Raw genomic sequence first — 20,264 nt, forward strand, 5'->3', positions numbered from 1 at the left:
GGAATAGTGGTGTTTAACTTTTTCGTTTTTGTCCACTAAAAGTTAATCCATAATACTAGGAGTTAGTGAATTTTATTTTCTTAACTATTCATGTGTTAAATTTTAAGAAACAATTTTAGTGGAAAATTTGGGACTTAAGTCTCTCCGATCTTGGAGCTCTTCGTCTCCGGGGATTATGAACCTGCCGGCAAAGTCTTCTATCAATGTATCCCACCAATGTAATGAGTTTCTGTTAATGAAATTTTAGTGTTAAAAAAAAAGTGTAGACTTTTTCTATAGGTAAATAGGAAATAGTATTTTCTAGTGCCATTTTCTGAAACTGGGTAAAATTCACAAATTTTTTTTTTTTGTTAGAGTAGAATGTGTAAGAAAACTCTTATAAAATCTTTTTTTTTTGTCAAGTTTTTAATAACTTTTCTGCATAAGCAATAGCTGTATATTCAGAATACCATAGCGTATACTCCATTAGGGGTGTATAGTAAGTAGAAGGTGTTTCGGAAGAGCTTGGCATTGTCGGAGGAGCGACATGTGGACTTCTTCTTGGTGGTGTTGGGACAGGAGAAGTTAGGGTTTGCATATTTGCACCTTGTGTAGTTGCATTTGATGGGGTGGTAGGAGGCGGATTTTGCGGCGGTGGCGCAGTTTAGCAGCAACGGTGCGGCTCCGTTGAGGTCAACGACGAAGTTTTGGCCGGGAAATTAGGCTAACTCCCCGATGGACAAAGGGATGGAGTAGAGATTTGTGGCCTTGTCTTTACGAACAGGGTGTAAGAATGCTTGAAGTGTTGGCCTTGCGAAAGAGTGGGATGTATTTGCAAGGTAGAGAAAGATAAGTGAAAGCAGTAAGAAGAAGAAATGAGCATTCTTTTTTTTTTTGGATGTTTTGTTCTTATTTGCGGCTGTGATGTGAATTACTGAGACGTCAAATCATGTATATTTATATATAATTATCATATATACGGGTCTATATTTATATATATTTACCACAAACCCCATTAGAGTCTCTAAATGTAATTAAGAATTCTAGTTAAAAAACACATTGATTTTTCACTCTAATGCTAATTTTTTATTTAGGGGGTTTTTAAAAAAAAAATCAGACAAGAAAGCAAATTAGAAATAAGGAAGTTGCAGAAACAATCCCAAATGAAGTTACTGCAGCTGAGAATTGCAGGAAAGAGTATCCTAACATTTTGCCACAGGTGAATGATTAACCCTCTCTACATCCTAGCTCCACAAAACTAATTGAATCTAGGATTACTTCTTATTATAACTATGCTGTGATGGAAATACTAATCTAGATAATGATTCTAAACTCAACTAAGAAAAATCAGTGCTCTCTGTAAACAAGATAAGTACGAGAGCAAACATAATAACTCAAGATACCTTTTATCGATACAATCTACACAAAAGAACTATCTTCCACAACTCAGATAACTAACCAAATCCTCAAATCCTTTGGTTCCACACCAATGGCACCTCTTCTTGGCCTTAACCAATTTTCCATTGAAAGGAACCACCTTTACAGAAATCACACAAAAGCAAAATTAAGAAACTAAATGTGTACACATAAAAGTGTAAAGCTTTTAGTTTTTTTCTCAATTACCTGCATCTTCCCAAAAGGTATAGGTTCAATATTCTTAGACATGAATCTTCTCTTAGTCAAAGAAACATGTTCTTCACCTACCTTAACATCACAAGGAGATGACACATTGCTTGTAGTTGGAGAAAGTGGAGAAATAGCCAAAGTCTTACCAGAGCCAGTCTCAGCAATACCAATTAAATTCCTACCCTTTAAAGCCATTGGCCATCCCTGAGCTTGTATCGGTGTTGGCTCAGTAAATCCCAGCTTAGCAATTGCATTGAGAATGTTATCTATCAAACAGATAATCAAAGAGATAAGTCCACAAAATTAAACCACTAAACCAAGAACAAAATAATCATAACTAGAGAATGTTAGGTGAACAAAGCAGTATACTTGCACTCACTAGAGGAAAATAGCATCGAGAATCTTATCTATCAAACAAATAATAAAAGAGATAAGTCTACAAAAGATAACCACTAAACCCATAAGACATGAACTGAGAAAAAGTGTTAAAAAAACAAATCTATATGTATGATAAAACAAAGCTACCAGCCCGGATAATCCATTAAAAGATACAACCTTTACACAAAACCCTAGCTTAATACTGATAAAAAATGCAATCTATGAAACTATGAGATCCGAAACAAGAGAAAATTTTCCCAGATTGGAAAATCAACGATCCAATCAAAATTCTCCAGAAAAGAAAAAGTCAATTGAAGTCAGGGTTTGAGATATATAAACAAAAAGATCTCACAAAGAATATACAAAATCGGTACTGACCAGTTTGACGTTGATGTTCTTGTTTCCAGCGGTGGCCATGTTTGTTAATCTGAAGCTCGGGAAATCGAAAGAGGGAGATGATAGAGCTCACAAGAGACGTCGCTTATGTTCCCTAATTAAGAGCCGTCGCTTATGTTGATTGCTATTTTTCATTTTTTTTATTCTAATTAACCTAAGAAACGCTCTCAAGAGCTCCCGATAATCATGATCTTATAAATTTAGTTCAACTTTCGAGTGTTTCTCAAAAAAACGAAAGAAAAGAAAAGAAAGAGTTCAACTTTCGAGTAACGTTTTTTTATGGAGGCAACCAGGAAGTATCTTATCACGTTGTCTAATGTAATATCTCGAAAACAATAATAGTAAGCTCTTTTTCAAAAAGAAAAAATATCTCAAAAACAAGTTTCTTTTTTATTTTGAAGATAGTAAATGTAAGAATATTTTAAAGAGTATCTTACCAAAAAAATTAAAAAAAATTGAAGAGCAATCACTTATCGAGATATTTACGTTTTCCAGTACATATAGATTAGAAGAATGATTCAGCCAATATTGTATGTTTCTGTAATGAAGACTTAGATCGGGAATCTGAAAACCTTGGATGCCTATTTGTCAGATCTGTAACGTTTAATTTGGATTAACTAATAAACCCTTTGCGTTTTTAAATTAGAAGTTTTTTACATCTTAAAAAGGTATTTGTTGAGCGAGAATCATTTTATATCAGTGTATTAAAATTGTTTAGTCGGTAAATTAGTCATAAGCGAAATAATTTTTCTAAAATGATATTTTTGTGAAAGTTGGTCCTAAGACCAGGATTAACCCTGATTCTTAAGAAGGATCTTAAGATAAAAAGGAATTTAAATAAATGAAAAATAGTAATTAGCTTAAGAGTTGGATCTTAATTAAGAATGGGAAGAATCGGATATGGCGGGACACGTGTAAGAGAACCAGCGTTTGAAACACAAGTCTCTCCCTCCGGTTGAAACATGCACGACCCAATTCATTCCACCTCTCTCCTCTTCCTCGTTTGATTTCTTGATGATTCAACAGAATCAGTCGGTTGATCTCCTCGACGATCCAAGACTCCGGCTCGCTGTCTCTGTGCATGTGATTGACGAAGAATCACTCCGGTTCTCTGTCTCTCTCGAGGAGGATAAACTCCGACTCTCTCTCTCTCGGTGGATCTCCAGTTGAAGCTCAAAAACGACGGCAGCTCTCTCTGTGTCTCTCCCGACGAAGAATCACGCCGTCTCCATCTCCGCGGCTCTGATCGAGGGCGAATCACGCCGTCTCCATCTCCGCGGCTCTGATTGAGAAAGATCACGGCGTCACTATCTCGGCGGCTCTGATTGAGGGTGAATCACGGCATCTCTGATTGAGGGTGAATCACGATGTCTCTCACAGCGGCTCTGATTGACGGTGAATGACTGAGTCTGTGATTGAGGCGGCTCTGATTGAGGGCGAATCACTCCTTTTCTAAAGCTAAGTTATTTTGTTTCTATGTTCATTCATCTTCAATGCATTCATGCCTTAGTTGTGATGGTTTATGTCTATTTGATTGAATTCTTTCATTCCGTTTGACATTGTTTGACATTGTTTGAGTAATTCTTTCATTTTGTTTGACATTGTTTCAGTGTTTGTGTGTTAAGACGGAGTGATCAAGAGCGTGGATCAAGAGACATGTCTCGGTTCTTCAATGAAGAGGAGTACAACTTCAACAAAGGTACAAATCCTCTCTTTGATTTAGTTTTCGGTCTGAACTTGGCATATGGCACTACTTGTGTTAGAATATGGTTCGCGGTTGGTAATAAATGCTTGTTGATTAGCTAGAAATCGATAATGCCTCTGTTTGGTAATAAATATGGTTAGATATAAATAGATGTTACGTGAGATAAATGTGTTAGATAGTAGTCTAGTCTAAAGCGTTGGTTGTGGAAATGAGTTAAGCTTTTTTGTTAGATATATGTCTACTCTAAAGCGTTGGTTGTGTTGAATGAGTTCATATTTTGTGTTAATTGTTCATATCTTTCTCTCTTGTCTCTTCTTTAAAACACAAGCCTTCTTCTCTCCCATATCGTAAAAACATTGAGCTTCTCTTTCTTTCTTCTTAATCCATATTCCAATATGGATTATAATTCTAAGTTTGTTGATCTGCTGGCTTCTCAACAACGAACTGTGTTCGATTTTGCTCAAGATAGTGTCGAACTATCTTCCTCTCAAGTCCCTTATTCTGGAACTCAAGCTCACGAAGCTTCAAACTTTGCTGAGAGTCCTGCAGAGCGTAGACAGAGGAGGAATTGGACACCAATCGATGATCTTGTACTAATCAGCGCATGGTTGAATACAAGCAAGGATCCGGTTGTAGGCAATGAGCAAAGGTGTGGTACTTTTTGGAAAAGGGTTGCAGCCTACTTTGCCGCATCTCCTAAGGTAGCAGGCTCGGAACAGAGAGAGTCAAGTAACTGTAAACAACGCTGGCAGAAGATCAACGACATTGTCAACAAGTTTTGTGGAGCCTATGAAGCAGCAAGTAGAGAGAAATCATCTGGGCAGAATGAGAATGATATTGTCAAGCTTGCTCATGAGATCTTCTACAACAACCATAAAAAAAAATTCAATCTTGAGCATGCTTGGAAAGAGCTCCGTAATGATCAAAAGTGGCGTGAGCTTTCCACTTCAAAAACCCATGGAAGTGCTAAACGGAGGAAGTGTGATGATGGTGCTCAATCAACAACCTCAAACGGAACTGAAACGACCAATGGTGAAGAAGATCAAGGCGCCACTCGTCCACCGGGTGTGAAGGCTGCAAAGGGCCAGCGTAAGAAGAAGGATGTGGCAGATGGGAAGAAGAAGGATTTGGCAGATGGGAAAAAACTGTCTGAGTTTGAAGGTATGTGGAGTATCAAGATGGAAGACTTGGCTATGAAAGAGAAGTTGTCAAAGATGAAGTTGCTTGAGAGTCTAATTGCAAAACCAGAACCTTTGGCTGACTATGAAGAAGCACTGAAGAAGAAGCTAATCACTGACCTGTTGGCTTAATTTATGTTCTCTAATTAGTTTGTGTTCTCGTCTAGTTTACGTTTCTGACTATGAAGAACCTTTTGCTTATGTTTGCTTATGTTTCTGGTCCTAGTTTATGTTTTCGGTTCTAGTTTCTGCTTATGTTTCTGGTCCTAGTTTATGCTTGTGTTCTTATGTTTCATTATGCTGCTTGTATTTATGTTCTATAAAATTATTATGTTTGCTACTTTCTGACTTTGCTAGTAATGATTTTGCTCACTCTGTACTTAGTTCTTGTGATTTTTTATGATTTCTTGTGACATAAAGACTGACTGGTTCTGATGTTCTGGTCTTTATTTTCAGGTCCACAAGAGTGAATTATGATCGTCTTCTTGTGACATTGGGAGTAGAAAACTCACGTAGCTCTTGTATGTTTATGTCATGTAGCTCTTGTATGTTTCTGTCACGCACATGTCTGTGTTAAGACATGTCATGTACCAGTGTATTATTTAGTCACAGACATGTATTATTTAGCTCAGTGTCACGGACATGTATTAGTTTGATCTATATAAACATTGTAAACAAAGTGTATACGTAAGTCTCATCTCAAAAACAAACCTCTTCTCATGTTCTATCTTCCTCTCTTCTCTCAATATTCATATGAATCAACAAGTCTCATCTCAAAAACAAACCTCAACTCAAAGTCAATAGACATCTCAACTCAAAGTCTATAGACATCTCAACTCGAACTCTTCTTATACACAAATCTCATCTCATGGCATCTTCTTCTCAAAATCCATTTGGCGAATCACTTGATGACGCTTTCGATCAATATTTTGATCAATATTTTGATCAAACGTTCGAGGATTTTACCATTGATTCTGGTAATCAAGAAGAAGAGAAGAAAAAAAGGAAAAAAAGAGTTTATATCGAAAGAAATCGTGAACAAGGCGATCTACGATTATGGAATGACTATTTCAGTGAGACTCCAACCTACCCGGATAATCTTTTCCGACGACGTTTTATAATGAACAAACCATTGTTCATGCATATTGTTGATCGACTCTCCAATGAAGTTGAATTCTTTCGACAAAAGCAAGATTGTCTCGGAAGGCTTAGTCTCTCCACTCTTCAGAAGTGTACAGCAGCCATTCGTTGTTTGGCATATGGTACTGCAGCTGATACGGTTGACGAATACCTCCGCCTCGGTTCAACTACAACTCGGTCATGCTTGGAAAATTTTGTTGAAGGAATAATTAATTTATTCGGCGATGAGTACCTACGAAAGCCAACACCGGTTGATCTTCAACGTCTACTTGATATTGGTGAGCATCGTGGATTTCCCGGGATGATAGGAAGCATCGATTGTATGCATTGGGAATGGAAGAATTGTCCTACCGCTTGGAAAGGTCAATATTCACGTGGTTCGGGAAAACTCACAATCGTTTTAGAGGCGGTCACTTCGTATGATCTATGGATATGGCATGCATTTTTTGGACCTCCAGGTACTTTAAATGATATCAATGTTCTTGATCGCTCACCTTTTTTCGATGACATAATAAAAGGTCAAGTTCCGCAAGTAACCTTCTTTGTCAATGGAAGAGAGTATCATATGGCTTACTATCTCACCGATGGTATTTATCCGAAATGGGCAACTTTTATCCAATCAATTCCAATACCACAAGGTCCGAAAGCGGTTTTATTTGCTCAACATCAAGAAGCTGTCCGAAAAGATGTCGAGCGTGCTTTTGGAGTGCTACAAGCTCGCTTTGCCATTGTTAAAAATCCTGCACTTTTTTGGGATAAAGTCAAAATTGGAAAGATTATGAGAGCATGTATCATACTCCATAATATGATAGTGGAAGACGAACGAGATGGATACACTCAATATGATGTTTCAGAGTTCCAACAAGGAGAAGATACCGGAAGTTCACATGTCGATCTTGATTTTTCTACAGATATGCCGACAAATATCGCCAATATGATGGGTGTTCGAACTAGAATTCGTGATAGACAAATGCATCAACAACTGAAAGCTGATTTGGTTGAACATATATGGCGTATATTCGGACGTGATGAAGACAACAACTGAGCTCTGATGTTTCTTTGAAATTGTTCTCGTTTATTGTACTAATCTATGTTTAAATGTTTTTTTTTAATCTATGTTTTAAATGTTGTCTTTTAATATGTTTTATTTCATAAAAAAAAAATTATCTTTAATAAAATTAAAAAAAAATAATTTAAGAATCACAAATTAAGAACCTACCATTGAAGCTCAAAAACAAGGAGTATCTTAATTGTGGGTTCTTAACTAACATTAATTACTAAAAAACCATTAAGATACCTATTTTGGTTCTAAGGGTTAATCATGCTCTAAGCAGTGTCTAAATTTCTACATAGACGCTATTCTACAATAAAAGCTTGGTTACTGTTTAGCGATATTTTAAACATAACATTATAAGCTGTTCATTTAATCTAAATTTGAAATTATCTTTAAACCAATTATATTCCGTTAATTGTCATATTGTGGCTAATTTTTATTCTGGGGTAATCCATATTATGTATTCATTCGTCTGGTTGCCATGCATGGACGGAACAATCAGTGATACATGTAATTAGATAATTATGTTCTGACCACAAGAAGTATTCTTAAGCAAAAGCGAAGATGAGAAAGAGAACTCAGAAGCTTCAAGATCCAACTCCACTAGATGATCTTCCATCTGAAAACCTCCTATCACCATTTCAGTCGTCTTCATAGTCACACCTCCGTCCAAAAACCCTAAACAAACCACATCTCTCTTCACCTTAACCAGCAAGTTCCACTGATTATTCCTCCACTTAGCTCCACCGTTCAACACCAAATCAATCACCGGAACAGCCGCCGCAGCTCTCACCCCTTTGGAGCTAAAATATGCATTGAAAGGCTTCACGTTTGCTACTCTCAGCATCTTGGTTTCGCTAACAAACTCTCTAACCAAAGCCTTGTAAATGGAACCTTCCAAGACAGTGTAAGGAGCCAAAGTACATATCATGACGTTTCCACGTCTTTTCTTACCCAAAGGAACGACGGTGTCGGCGATTTCGATGGACATCACGTCGATAAAGTACTCACCGGTCGTTTGGTCAATTACCAGAGGCGTTGAAGCTAAGTTCTTGGAAACATCGTTAGTGTATGGAGAGACTCCAATGTGAAGGCTTCCTAAACCGGCCGGTTTAGATGGCAAACAGAGAGTCAGTTTTCTCCGGCTTTCGTGCATTGATGCAAGCTGGGAAAGGAGCGAGAACGAGGAGTTTCCAAGACCTCTGGTTCCGTTTACAACCTTTGGCATGAGTCTCAAGGCGTTAGCGTCGTTGGGGCAAGATAAAGTCAACGGAGAGTGGACGAAGATAGTGACGCCGTTAGGTTTCGAGGTGAGAAGAGAGACGGAGTCAATACCGAGAAGTGTGTCGAGTGGATTCTCGGTGAAGGAAGTGGAGACGTATTTGCCGCAAGTGTTGGTCTTGTTGAAACAGAACGAGTCGGGTTGGGCTTGTTTGCATACAGCGGAGTTGCAGCGAATTGGGAGGTAGGTAGTGGATTTTACGACGGTATTGCAGCGGAGGAGAGCGGCTGAACCGCCGCCGAGATCTATGGCGAGGCTGTGCGTTAGAGGAGAGTGATTAATGTTTCCGAGGTTGAGGTTTGTGTAGTAGAGACTCGTGGCTTTGTCTTTGATCAAGGGGAGTAAAAAAACAGGTGAGTTTGGTTTTTTGACTCCGGACGCAAGGCAAGTTTGTAGGGTTAAGATGATGAAGAGTGGGAACAAGTTGATTAACGAAACCATTGTTGTATACGTTTACCTTTTTTTTTTTTTGGGAAATGATATGGTTCCTACAATAAAAGTGATAGTGTGTGTTTATTATAGTAGACTAGTAGTCAAGCACTCCGTTTATGTGTGAGTGACCTTTGGTAGCTTTCTCGGGAAGCTAGGTCATTGGGTAGATTTCTTTAGAAGCTTTCTAATTTTGTTGTTTTTCTTTTCACTGAATATTAGCTTTTTTTTTTTTTTTTTTTTTTTTTTTTTTTAACCTGGGGGTATTCCACACCCACGGAGAGGCCCAGACTAATCCCCAAGAGGAGGTGCAGCCCACGGATGGACCCTTTCTCCAGGTTTTCAAATAGGTCCTAAAGCATAGACCCATATCCGCATGGTCCGGCGTGGGGTAAATCTGAGGGGAGGTTCAAACTCGCGGCCCTTAGGACCATTGCGAACCACCTCACACCACTCGAGCACCAATGTCGGGTTAATATTAGCTTTCTAATTTTGTTGTTTCCAGTGAAAGAAAAACTAATTGAAAATAAGATCAGGTATGACTGGCATGACGGATGTTTAAATAGAGTAGTAAGTATAAAATTAAAAAAAATAAAAAGATTTGAGAAATTTAACCTTTTGTTCTTACAAAATCTTAGACATGTAAATACAAAAAACAATACTCCCTCTGTTCCTTATAGATCCATTTTTTTAGAAAAAAAAATTGTTTTAAAAATATACATTTTTTACATTTTCAAGACATTAATTAATAAAAAATTGTACTTTTTAAAAAATACAATTGTGTTTAATAAAATTTCATTGGTTAAAAGTTATTGAAAATAGCTAATTAAGGAAAACAATGTATTGAAAAATACAATTTTAAATGTTTTCTTAATAAGTGTGAAAAAACTATAACATGGATTTTTTAGGAACGGATGGAGTATTTTATATCTCAAACAGTAGACTAATAGTAACTAATTACGAGGCTTGGAAAATTTAGTCTTTTAATTACTGTTTGTCTCATTAATGTCCAGTTTTTTAAAAACGTTATACGGACAATTAATAATTTATAACAAAAGAAAATAAACGATAAAATTTATTAAATTCGACTGGATCACATGTGTTACACGCTGAAAAGTCAAAAGATAATGTCATACTCATGCATGCGTGAAATGATTCTATTTCCGGGAAGGCCACGTAGAGCAGCTAGTGTTATGGAGCAAGAGTGAGTCACTAAAAGCCATAAGCGTGGTGCTAAAGTCGAAATCGATCATATAATCTTGAAGCTGATGTGTCCCAATGACCATCGACTCCTTAGGTTTCTTTCCACCGTCGACGAACGCCAAACAAATCACCGTCTCCATCACTCTCACCACCGTATTCTCACCGTGAAAGCTCCACTTGACCTCCCCTGCCCTCCCCGGCACTCCAATCTCTATCACCGGCACATTCTTCAGTCCCCTCTTATTCCTAGAGGAAGCGCCTTCGTCGAAGCAGTCTGTAAATGGTGCATGCCGTGGAGCCTCAAACATTCCAATTTTCTGTGTAAATAAGTTGAAACCCCAGATTAAAAACAGAGATTACTGATAAATGATAAGATATTTTTTAAAAGATTTCACATAAACTAATAGTATAATTTAAAAAGAACTATTTTTATTATTTTAAAATAGGTATTCAAATATGTAATTATTATTAATAATAGATATCTAAATTTTTTATTATTAACTAATAAAATGTACATAAGATCATCAAAAAACTATCTTCAAAAGTTAATGACAAAAATTAGTAGAAAAATTAATACTTGAAAACAGATGGAGTATTTTTTTATACACATAAATTTGAATCCCAGCTACTATATCAAAAATAAGATTTTTTAATTTATTCATGTATTAAAATCAGTTTATTTTTTAATACCGTTGCTTTTTGCGTAAACGACCGAGCAAGAGCATTGTAGATATCAGTTTGCAGTACGGTGTAAGGAACCACCGTGCTCAGCTTAGCTCCGCCCTCAAGCAAATTTGGGCTCAACGATAAAGGGCTTCGGCCAACGTAGATTGACTGGACAGAGAGTAGATAATTTCCCGAGCCTATGTTTTTCAACGGCGTCAAAGTCATAGGAACCGGATTACTACCACCGCTGAACGGCGGGATACGATAGTAGTTAGCGCCCCCGACATAGAAGTGACCGGTTCCGGAGGAAGGCAAGCAGAGAGCGAACTTCGGGATGATGTTAAACGCTGACGTCACCTGTCTCCAGAACGGAAACTGTCCCGGAGAAAGACCAAGAACTCCGGCGAGTTGAGGGGCGAGGCCTTGGAGGCGTTTCTCCTCGGCGCAGGAGAATGTGAAGCGGGGGAGGGAGGCTTTGGAGACGGTGGCTCGGTCTTGAACGACACGGCCGGTGGTGACGACGGGGGTAACGCCGAGAGGGGTTGGTTGCCGGTAAAGACAGGTTTTACCGTCGCAGCCGTTCCCGGGGATGGATTTGCAGGTGGAGCTCTGGCAAGTGACGAGGCGGAGTAACGATAAAGATTTGAGTTTACGGCAGTTGAGCCACGTGAGGCTGGTTTGGAGATCGAGGAGGAGGTTAACGGGAGATTTTGCGGCGGAATCGATGTCGAGGGTGGTGTAGAATTGTTTGGTGGGCTCGTCTTTTGTGATCGGAAGAAGGTATTGAGCTTGTGATGTCAGAGTTATAGCGACGAACATGGAGAGGAAGACGGTGAGGCGCATAAGGCCACCCATTTCTTTTCTTATTAGTTTTTTTTTTTGGTTGTTGTGATGAAGATGGACAGTAGATGTCTGATATTTATTGACCTAAGAGCACGTTTTCGATTTAAGAAAATGAAAGATTAAATTATTTGAGTATTTTTATTTCCTTATTTATAAACAGTAATGTATCCTTTCTGGTCACCATTAATGGTATTATTGATCAATCCATCATACAGTATGCATGAGACCATTAACTATATTTGAGAAAACTGAGATAGTCGGTGTGGCATTAATTGGTAGGTAATAACTTAGGTGGTGAGATCTGCGGTATATTATCATTTTGATCCATAAGTAGTTTTTGTTGACCTGATCATATAGCAAAATACAGTATTACTTCTTTCTAGATCGGAAATTGATATAAACAAATACATTCAACTTGAACAACAATCATATCTAAAACTTCAAACCTAGCTAGAGATTAACACGTTTCAAATTGCCAGAGAGTTAATCCTAACAACTAGCTCATCCTGTTGTATATAATGCCGTATGTAACTCTTGTCTCCTTAATAAATCTTGTTTAATTAGCATAAGCTTTGAATACTCAAATACGATTTCACTGGATGATCATAACCCTTGTCTTATAATCCTAACCCTAGTATGGATTAAAATAAGTACAAAAAGGCCAAACTAAATAATTGGAATTACTATTCATCTTTCAAAATCAAATAGGTGTATTAATCTAATAATCATCAATAAAAAATTGTCTTATTACTTATTTCTACAACTTCGATTGTAATCTGATTTCTATTTGAAATATATATATACATAGGAAGAAAAGAGTAAAATAAGGAACTCTCTGAAAAGAGTTGCCCCAGAGGCCAGAGCCACTAAGATTAGATATAATTTGAAACTTGAACATCAATTGGATGTTTCAAAAAAAAAACTCCAATTGGACTAAAGAAGATACAATGAAATAACTCAAAATGTTAAAACTTTCATTCAATATTTGAAGAAAAGTAATGGGAAATGGACCAAGGTTTTGGTAAGCTCGTATTTTTATGTTCATAGTAGATTTTATTTTTATAAAAATATCCTACTTTTCAAATTGGTTTTATTTGAATATGTTTTTTTTTTATGTATAGTCGTGAAATAATTCGTGGTTACAGTAGGTGAGTTTGCAACTCGTTGAATTCAGTTTGGAACTTCAGGGTGAATTATTGATGTCGTCAAAGAAGCCATTATAATTTTCCTTCTTGATTTAGAAAAATATGGTTGCTACTTGCTAAAATGGAATTGACGATGTGCATATAGTATTCAAGTCCTTTCCGTTGACGGGATAGCATAAGACTTTCCTTGAAAGCGTTGGACTTTTGGTTTGTGTATTTCCTTTAAGGTTTTCTACTTTAGTATTTGGTTAGTCTATCATCTCTGATCTCCAATCATGTATGCGCGGTACTTTTTACAGAGATAATTTAGAAATTTCGGTTAAATTCAACGAAAGATAAGACTCGTTCAAATATTTCTAATAAATCATGTATACTCTAACCGTATATTATATATATATATATTTATTTATTTATTATTTGCAGTGCAAAAATAAACCAAATGTATAGATTCAACTCATATAAACCCATGATTTTCTTTTATTTACTTTTACATGGTGAGTTTTACTTTACCTCATATTTACTATCATTTTTTAAAATTTACCTCTAAATGATAATCGTTTTCATAAATACATTAACCTAACCCCACCTCTTAAATACTCCCTCTGTTTTATAATAAATGTCACTTTAACATTTTTTTTGTTATATAAAAAATGGTCACTTTATAATTTCAATGTAAATTATAATTACTTTCAACTGAAAATTAATTACAAACTGCATTGATTTTATAAATGATTTTATTTATCTCAAATACTATTGATCAAATAGATATAATTACTAACAATTTAAATACATTTTAATCACTTTCTAAGTCTATGTGAAAAATGTCAGAGTGACACTTATTAAGAAACAAATGAAATATTAAACTGTAAACAATAAATAATAAATCATTTACCTAAATGTTAAAAATATTTTTAATTGAGTATTTTCTTTTTGGTATTTAACTTAGTGTATTCAAGCAATTTATCTTTTTACATAACAATTGAACATATACCATTTCTGTTTCTCAATAGATTAAAAAGATCTTTATATTAATCTAGACTCATTTTGTTTGTTTGCTTGTTTTAATCAGCGTGATGTTATAGAAGTTCGCAAGCAAAACTTATTTATATTTTTGAATTTACAAATCAAAATATTTTAAGTTTCAAAACTAGTTAAGTGAAATATAGATGATATATAGCTTAGATCTTTACTCCAAATAATATGTATTTTAAGAGAGAGAATATCAGCAGTGAGTGACTCTTCTAACCTTATATTTTCTTAAACTTTACTTAGGATATATATTTATTTAAATTATAAATATTATAGGCACAAAATTTAAAAAGAGTAATAACTACTAGTCTTGATTGTTTTGAAGACTGAAAAAATCCAACCTTTTTGAAACCATTTATTTTAAAATCTATCAGTTTGAATGTTAGGCATAATATCATATGTTTATTATTTAGTGTGTAAAATATTTAAATTATTATATCGAAATGGAGGAATGCTATAAACAGATGTGAACACAGAATTGACAAAAAAAAAGATGTGAACACATAAATAAGATATTATTAAAGAGAAACGGGACAAAAGGATGTGAACACATAAATATATGGTTGCTACTTGATAAAATTGAAATGACGATCTGCATATAGTATTCAAGTCCTTTTCTTTCACAGATAGCGTGAGACTTTCCATTTTCAGTCTCTCATCTTTATCAAATATGTGAAGTACTTTTATAGAGATAAACTAGGAGTCGTCCGTGATGTTAGGAGTTTTCAACGCTTCTAAGACAAATGTTGTAGTATAAATGATTGTCGAACCAGTTCTGAGGGAAATCAAATCACCGAGAATGCAAGTATTCATTTAATCTAAGTGCAACCAATGAAATAGATGGGTTTTAAACTACTACTAATACTAGAAATCAATTTCAGAATGATACTTTCTTGACTAAGGGAAAAGAAAACTCATGGGCATAGGGATTAGACCTTGGGTGATCAAGTATCGAACTAAGGATGGCAAATGATCAATCAAACTATCGACCTTAAGCCTAGACACAATTCTAAGCAAGCTCTATGTCTAGATGAATGCTCATTTGCTAACTGATGTTAGGAGTTTTCAAGGCTCCTAAGACAAATGTTGTAGTATAGTGATTGTCGAACCAGTTCTGAGGGATATCAAAGCAATGAGAATGCAAGTACTCACTTAATCTAAGTGCAACCAATGATTTAGATGAGTTTTAAGCTATGACTAAAACTAAAAAGCAATAACAAAATGATATTTTCTTGACTAAGGGAAAAGGGAACTCATGGGCATAGGGATTAGACCTTGGGTGATCAAGTATCGAACTAAGGATGGCAAATGATCAATCAAACTATCGACCTTAAGCCTAGACACAATTCTAAGCAAACTCTATGTCTAGATGAATGCTCATTTGCTAACATATCTCAAACATCAAATGTCTTTGGTTGAATAATATGAAAGCAATCATTACTAACAAGTCTATTAGCTATTTTAGCACCTTTAACAACAAATGTCTTTGGCAAAGTATACTAAAAGCCTAGGAGAGTTGTCTCAGACATTTCATCAAACATCTTTTGGGTGGGAAATGCCTATTGATCAATTTTTGAGTGGCCAACTCAGAAGATGCATTATGAATACTCTACTAGCAAGGAACAAGAATGATCTACACTAAAACATCCTAGAACTAACCTAATCACCCTTGATCTCCCTAACCCATGAATTCAAAAGGTGATTACTCACTAATCTCCATGATTCCTCTTAAACTCATATTGGATTTCAGATTAATCATGTAGAGAAATAGATAAGAAATCAACAATAACAGAAGAACATAACAATCAAAATCCAAGATATGAATTTCTCAAGAGAGTTTCTGTGTATTTCTCAATAGATCAAAAGATAGTCTCCTCCTGGTGGCTTACAGAGTATTAAAACACAGGTTTAGAAAATAAAAACGTGCATAATGAAATGACCAAAAGGCCCTTAAGTAAAATAGAAAATCGACCCAACAATAGACGCGGAGCGACCTCGGCATGTCGCTCCGAGAGGTCGCTCTGGCCTTCGGGAGCGACCTCAGTGGGTCGCTCTGAGAGGTCGCTCTGGGCTTCGCTTCGTGTCGTCTCGCCATAGAGACGCGAGCGACCTCGGGGTGTCGCTTTGGGAGGTCGCTCCTAGAGGGGTGTGAGATGCGAGCGACCTCGGCGCGTCGCTCTGGGCAAGTCGCTTCACGGGGTAAATATGGCGAGCGACTTCACGGGGTAGCTCCAGCTAGGTCGCTCTGAGAGGTGCTTTGGAGCGACCTCATGACGTCCCTGCGGAACCTCGCTCCCCTGCTCTGCTCGTCCAATGATCACATATTCACCTCCTTTGAGCTCCAAATGCATCCAAATAGCCCCAAGAACTCCATGTGGCACTCCAACACCTGATAGAGACTCATGTATGCAAAATGTAACCTAAACATGGCTAAATCCTAGTCTATATGATCAAAATGCACATGGATGAATGGATAAGATAATGGAAATATGCAAGATATCAACTCCCCCAAACTTGTTCTTTTACTTGTCCACAAGTGAACTTTCTAGAACTCATAGGGAGAGAGGTTTGAAGGTGGGAGCTCATAGCCAAAAGAAACACAGCTAGTACTCGATTCAACATCTAATCCAGTATGAGCACACTCTCTTATTACACTCTAGCTTCTCTAGGCCTATCTCAACTCTTTTTGCCCTTACACTCATCATCAAGCATCCACACATTCAAATCAACCAACTCTCACATTCATTAAGCACAAAACATCAGGTGAATTCTTGCAAATGGTAAGTTGGTCCAAGTCATTTGGTTGGGTGAGGGAGGGCTTTTATTCAAGTGATTCAAGAGGTTCGAAACATAAAATCATTAAAGTGGTTTACTCTCGAAACAAGTAGCCTTGACATTGCACATAATATATCTAAGAAAGGGATCAACTCATGCATACAATGCTCAATCTCCATTGTTCTACCCTTTTCCCAAACATACAATTACACAATCATTCCCAAATGTCAAACCCAACTCACATTTCTCACCAAAAGATCCTAAGAACATTAACTCCTTCTCTTTGAAATCTACAAAGGATTTTTCACAACCTCAAAACATTACTTAACTGGACTTAACAACTTTGCTAGCCTCCTTTTTCTTTCTTTTTCTTTTCTTTTCATATTTTATTTATTTTTTTTTTTTTTTTTTTTTTTTTAGATGGGGGCCAAGACTTTTCATAACTTGAGCTAGAGGTTTTTCTACTTATCCCAATAAGACAATTCACTTAAACACAAAGAATCATTTCTTTTCCTTTTTCATTGCTCACAAATCATAATCACAACTCTCACCCCCCCCCCCACCTATAGCTAGACAATAGAGTGCCCAATCTAGCAAGAATGAAGATCAAGCATTGTCGTTCCCGATACTCTCAACATTATGCACATGTAAGACTTTCCGAAGAAGGCCTCACTCATCAAACAATGAAAGCTTAAAAGAAGGGAAAGGTTTTGGGAGTGGTCTACCACTAGTGTTTGTCAAAATAAGATTTTTAGGGAAGAGTTTGACAACTCAAGTGTGTATAGCCATGACTCAGTACACAAGGGACCATGAGCAAGAAGAATTAAGTTCGTTCAGTTAAAATAAGGTTGTAGTTGGCTTCAAAGACTGAGTTTCAGCAATCAACAAGTTTCAGGAAGAGTCTTCAAGGCTTGAAGCATACAAGTGTTTTTGAGAGGTTCATAAGCTACTCAGGTGCAAACTAATGTTCTTTACAAGGCATTTCAAATCATTGCTCCCAATGCAAGTAAATGCAACCTATATGCTCTAGACTCTCCTAGAAATGCAAATGATGCAAACTAAATGAATATTTTTTTTAATGCAAATATATATGTATAATGCAATGCATGAGACTCAAAATCATCAAAGCAAACGTGATCAAATACTTGGTACCTCCCCCAAACTTAAATGACACAGTCTCTGTGTTGTCAAGGAGAGAGAGATACCCAAAAAGAGAAAACTAATATGCAAAAACGAAATGGTATATACAAGGGAAAGTAGTGGGTTACCTTCTATGGAGAATGAGTAGAGGGAGATGCTCCCTCCTCGTCGTCCTCAGGTGGTAACTCTTCAAGGTGCTCATCAGCAAGAGTGCCCATCTCTTCAATGTAGAAGGCTTGCCCGAACACAGTTGGTTTCTTCATTTTCTCCTTGATGTCAAAGTGGAGAACATGCCCTTTACCCAAATGGAGATCAATCGTGCCCTCTTTCACCTTAACAATTGCTCCTGCTGTAGCTAAGAATGGCCTTCCAAGAATCAATGGGTCCTGAGCCTCCTCACCCATCTCAAGCACCACAAAATCTGTAGGTATCTCATACCTTCCAATCTTCACAGGTAGGTCCTCTAAGATGCCCACAGGGTACTTCACTGAACGATCAGCTAACACCAGAGAGAGTTTACACTTCTTGTACTGAGTGAATCCAAGCTTCTTTGCAACAGACAAAGGCATCACGCTGACACTAGCTCCCAAATCGCAGAGACATTTCTCAAATACCATAGGTCCAAGAGCACAAGGTAGTGTGAAGCATCCTGGATCCTCTAACTTCTCTGGAACATCAAGCCTTTGGATGATGGCACTGCACTCATGGGTAAGAATCATCATGCTTTCCATTTCCTTTTCTTTGCAGCTACAACATCTTTCAGGAACTTGTTGTATTGAGGAATCAACATGAAAGCATCGATGATGGGCATTGCAACCTGAGCTTCACGCATTTGCTTGTCAAACAAAGCCTTGTACTTCTCTAGCAGCTGCCTCTTGAATCTACCAGGAATGGTAGTTTGGGTTCATAGGGAGGAGGAACAAAAGAATTCTCACTTGCTGGAGCAAGAACTTCACCATCTTTCACTGTTTTCTTCTCTTCCCCAACCTTTCCTTTACCATTGGCTTCCACAATCTTCTCCAAGATTTCATCATTGATTTTCTCATCAACAATCACCACTTCATCATCTAAGTTGATGGCCACCTCCTCACCTAGTTTCTCAGCATCCCTGGTGAGGGTTGTAGGAGGTAACTGCTTACCACTCCTAAGGGTGATAGCTTTGGCCTCCTTGGGGTTTTGGTCAGATTTTCCAGGTAGAGATCCTTGCTGGCGAGTCTGGTGAGTGTTCATGGAAGCAAACTGATTCTCTAAATTCTTGACTGTAGAAGCAAGATGTGAGAACTTGTTGTTGAGCTCATTGTAGCTCCCATCAATCTTGGAATGAAGGTTTTTCAACTCATAACCAACATGCTTCTCACTTCTAGTCTGAGACTCCAAGATTTGTTTCAGCAGGGTGTCAGTGCTGCTCTCTTGAGGAGCAGAGGAACCAGATGAGGGGTTTTGCTGAGGTTGATAGCTGCCTTGCTGGTTGTTTCGAGGCGGATAACCACTCTGTTGGTTGTTGGGATAGGATTTCTGTTGGTAGTTGTTGTACTGAAAGTTGGGCTCTTTTTTGTACCAGCTACCATTGTTGTTGATGAAACACAGCTCTTCCTGACCTTCCAAACCCTCAACCTCATGGACAACAGGTGGTGTATCTTGGCTTGGGTTACCAACAAAGTGCAGCTGCTCTTGTGTGGCTTTATCAGCAAGGAGGATGTCTATCTTATCCTGTAGAGCTTTCAACTCCTTCCTCGTCTGCTTATCATCTGTTCGACTGCTTCTGTCGTGGTCTCCACTGTAGACTGCATCACTCTTTACCATGTTGTCAACCAGCTCCTCTGCATCTTCCTCAGTTCTCCCCAAGAAGAACCTATTGCTAGCTGTATCCAGTCTGGCCCTGTACTTAGGAAGAGCACCACGGTAGAATGTGCTCAGCAAGCTCTCCTTGGAGAAACCATGGTGTGGGCATTGAGCTTGGTAGCCCTTGAGTCTCTCCCAGGCTTCACTGAATCCTTCCAAGTTCTTCTGTTAGAAACTGGAGATCTCATTTCTCAGCTTAGCAGTTCTTGAGGATGAGAAGAATTTCTCCAAGAATGCTCTCTTGCACTCATCCCAAGTGGTGATAGCTTGAGCTTTAAGGCATCTTCGGACACACCATTAGTTTTTCACAACCCACAGTAGCTGTCGAACCTATCCAAGTGATCAAATGGGTCCTCCAGAGCCGAGCCATGATACTTGTTGTTCTCGATCACGTTGAGGAGTCCTGACTTGACCTCAAAGTTGTTGGCTGCCACAGCTGGTGCTCGGATTCCGA

The 20,264-nt window shown here is 37.5% G+C and overlaps 4 protein-coding genes and 1 non-coding gene across 5 annotated transcripts; 2 read left to right on the plus strand and 3 right to left on the minus strand.

Annotated features, from left to right (window-relative positions):
- Positions 1-1,085: 1,085 nt before the first annotated feature.
- LOC125581301 lies at positions 1,086-1,962 on the minus strand. The gene is made up of 2 exons (XM_048746459.1): positions 1,603-1,962; positions 1,086-1,516 (listed from the first exon to the last, which is right to left on the minus strand). The coding sequence occupies exons 1-2, from the start codon at positions 1,798-1,800 to the stop codon at positions 1,412-1,414; spliced, it is 303 nt and encodes a 100-aa protein (XP_048602416.1). The 5' UTR covers positions 1,801-1,962; the 3' UTR covers positions 1,086-1,411.
- Positions 1,963-4,479: 2,517 nt separating this feature from the next.
- Positions 4,480-5,394, plus strand: LOC125581770 (glutathione S-transferase T3-like). The gene has a single exon (XM_048747750.1). It carries the CDS (start codon positions 4,480-4,482, stop codon positions 5,392-5,394), a length of 915 nt encoding a protein of 304 aa, XP_048603707.1.
- A 2,576-nt stretch (positions 5,395-7,970) lies between these two features.
- LOC111202529 (probable aspartic proteinase GIP2) lies at positions 7,971-9,179 on the minus strand. Its single transcript, XM_022695360.2, has one exon. It carries the CDS (start codon positions 9,177-9,179, stop codon positions 7,971-7,973), a length of 1,209 nt encoding a protein of 402 aa, XP_022551081.2.
- Positions 9,180-10,229: 1,050 nt separating this feature from the next.
- On the minus strand, positions 10,230-11,947 carry LOC106431425 (probable aspartic proteinase GIP2). The gene is made up of 2 exons (XM_013872224.2): positions 11,061-11,947; positions 10,230-10,687 (listed from the first exon to the last, which is right to left on the minus strand). The coding sequence occupies exons 1-2, from the start codon at positions 11,889-11,891 to the stop codon at positions 10,325-10,327; spliced, it is 1,194 nt and encodes a 397-aa protein (XP_013727678.2). The 5' UTR covers positions 11,892-11,947; the 3' UTR covers positions 10,230-10,324.
- Positions 11,948-19,901: 7,954 nt separating this feature from the next.
- LOC125582639 lies at positions 19,902-20,008 on the plus strand. Its single transcript, XR_007320096.1, has one exon. It is a non-coding gene; the product is annotated as a small nucleolar RNA R71 (small nucleolar RNA).
- The last annotated feature ends 256 nt before the right edge of the window (positions 20,009-20,264 follow it).

This window comes from Brassica napus, chromosome C2, assembly GCF_020379485.1.
Source record: "Brassica napus cultivar Da-Ae chromosome C2, Da-Ae, whole genome shotgun sequence".
In the NCBI taxonomy this organism is placed as follows: domain Eukaryota; kingdom Viridiplantae; phylum Streptophyta; class Magnoliopsida; order Brassicales; family Brassicaceae; genus Brassica; species Brassica napus.

What these genes read in the sequence shown, in the direction of transcription:
- LOC125581301 (XM_048746459.1), bottom strand. Translation starts at nt 1,800, where the DNA reads ATGGCTTTAAAGGGTAGGAATTTAATTGGTATTGCTGAGACTGGCTCT. An exon ending in TACCTTTTGGGAAGATGCAG is followed by an intron (nt 1,517 to 1,602) that starts GTAATTGAGAAA and finishes ATTTCTGTAAAG; the next exon opens with GTGGTTCCTTTCAATGGAAA.
- LOC125581770 (XM_048747750.1), top strand. Translation starts at nt 4,480, where the DNA reads ATGGATTATAATTCTAAGTTTGTTGATCTGCTGGCTTCTCAACAACGA.
- LOC111202529 (XM_022695360.2), bottom strand. Translation starts at nt 9,179, where the DNA reads ATGGTTTCGTTAATCAACTTGTTCCCACTCTTCATCATCTTAACCCTA.
- LOC106431425 (XM_013872224.2), bottom strand. Translation starts at nt 11,891, where the DNA reads ATGGGTGGCCTTATGCGCCTCACCGTCTTCCTCTCCATGTTCGTCGCT. An exon ending in CGTTTACGCAAAAAGCAACG is followed by an intron (nt 10,688 to 11,060) that starts GTATTAAAAAAT and finishes TTATTTACACAG; the next exon opens with AAAATTGGAATGTTTGAGGC.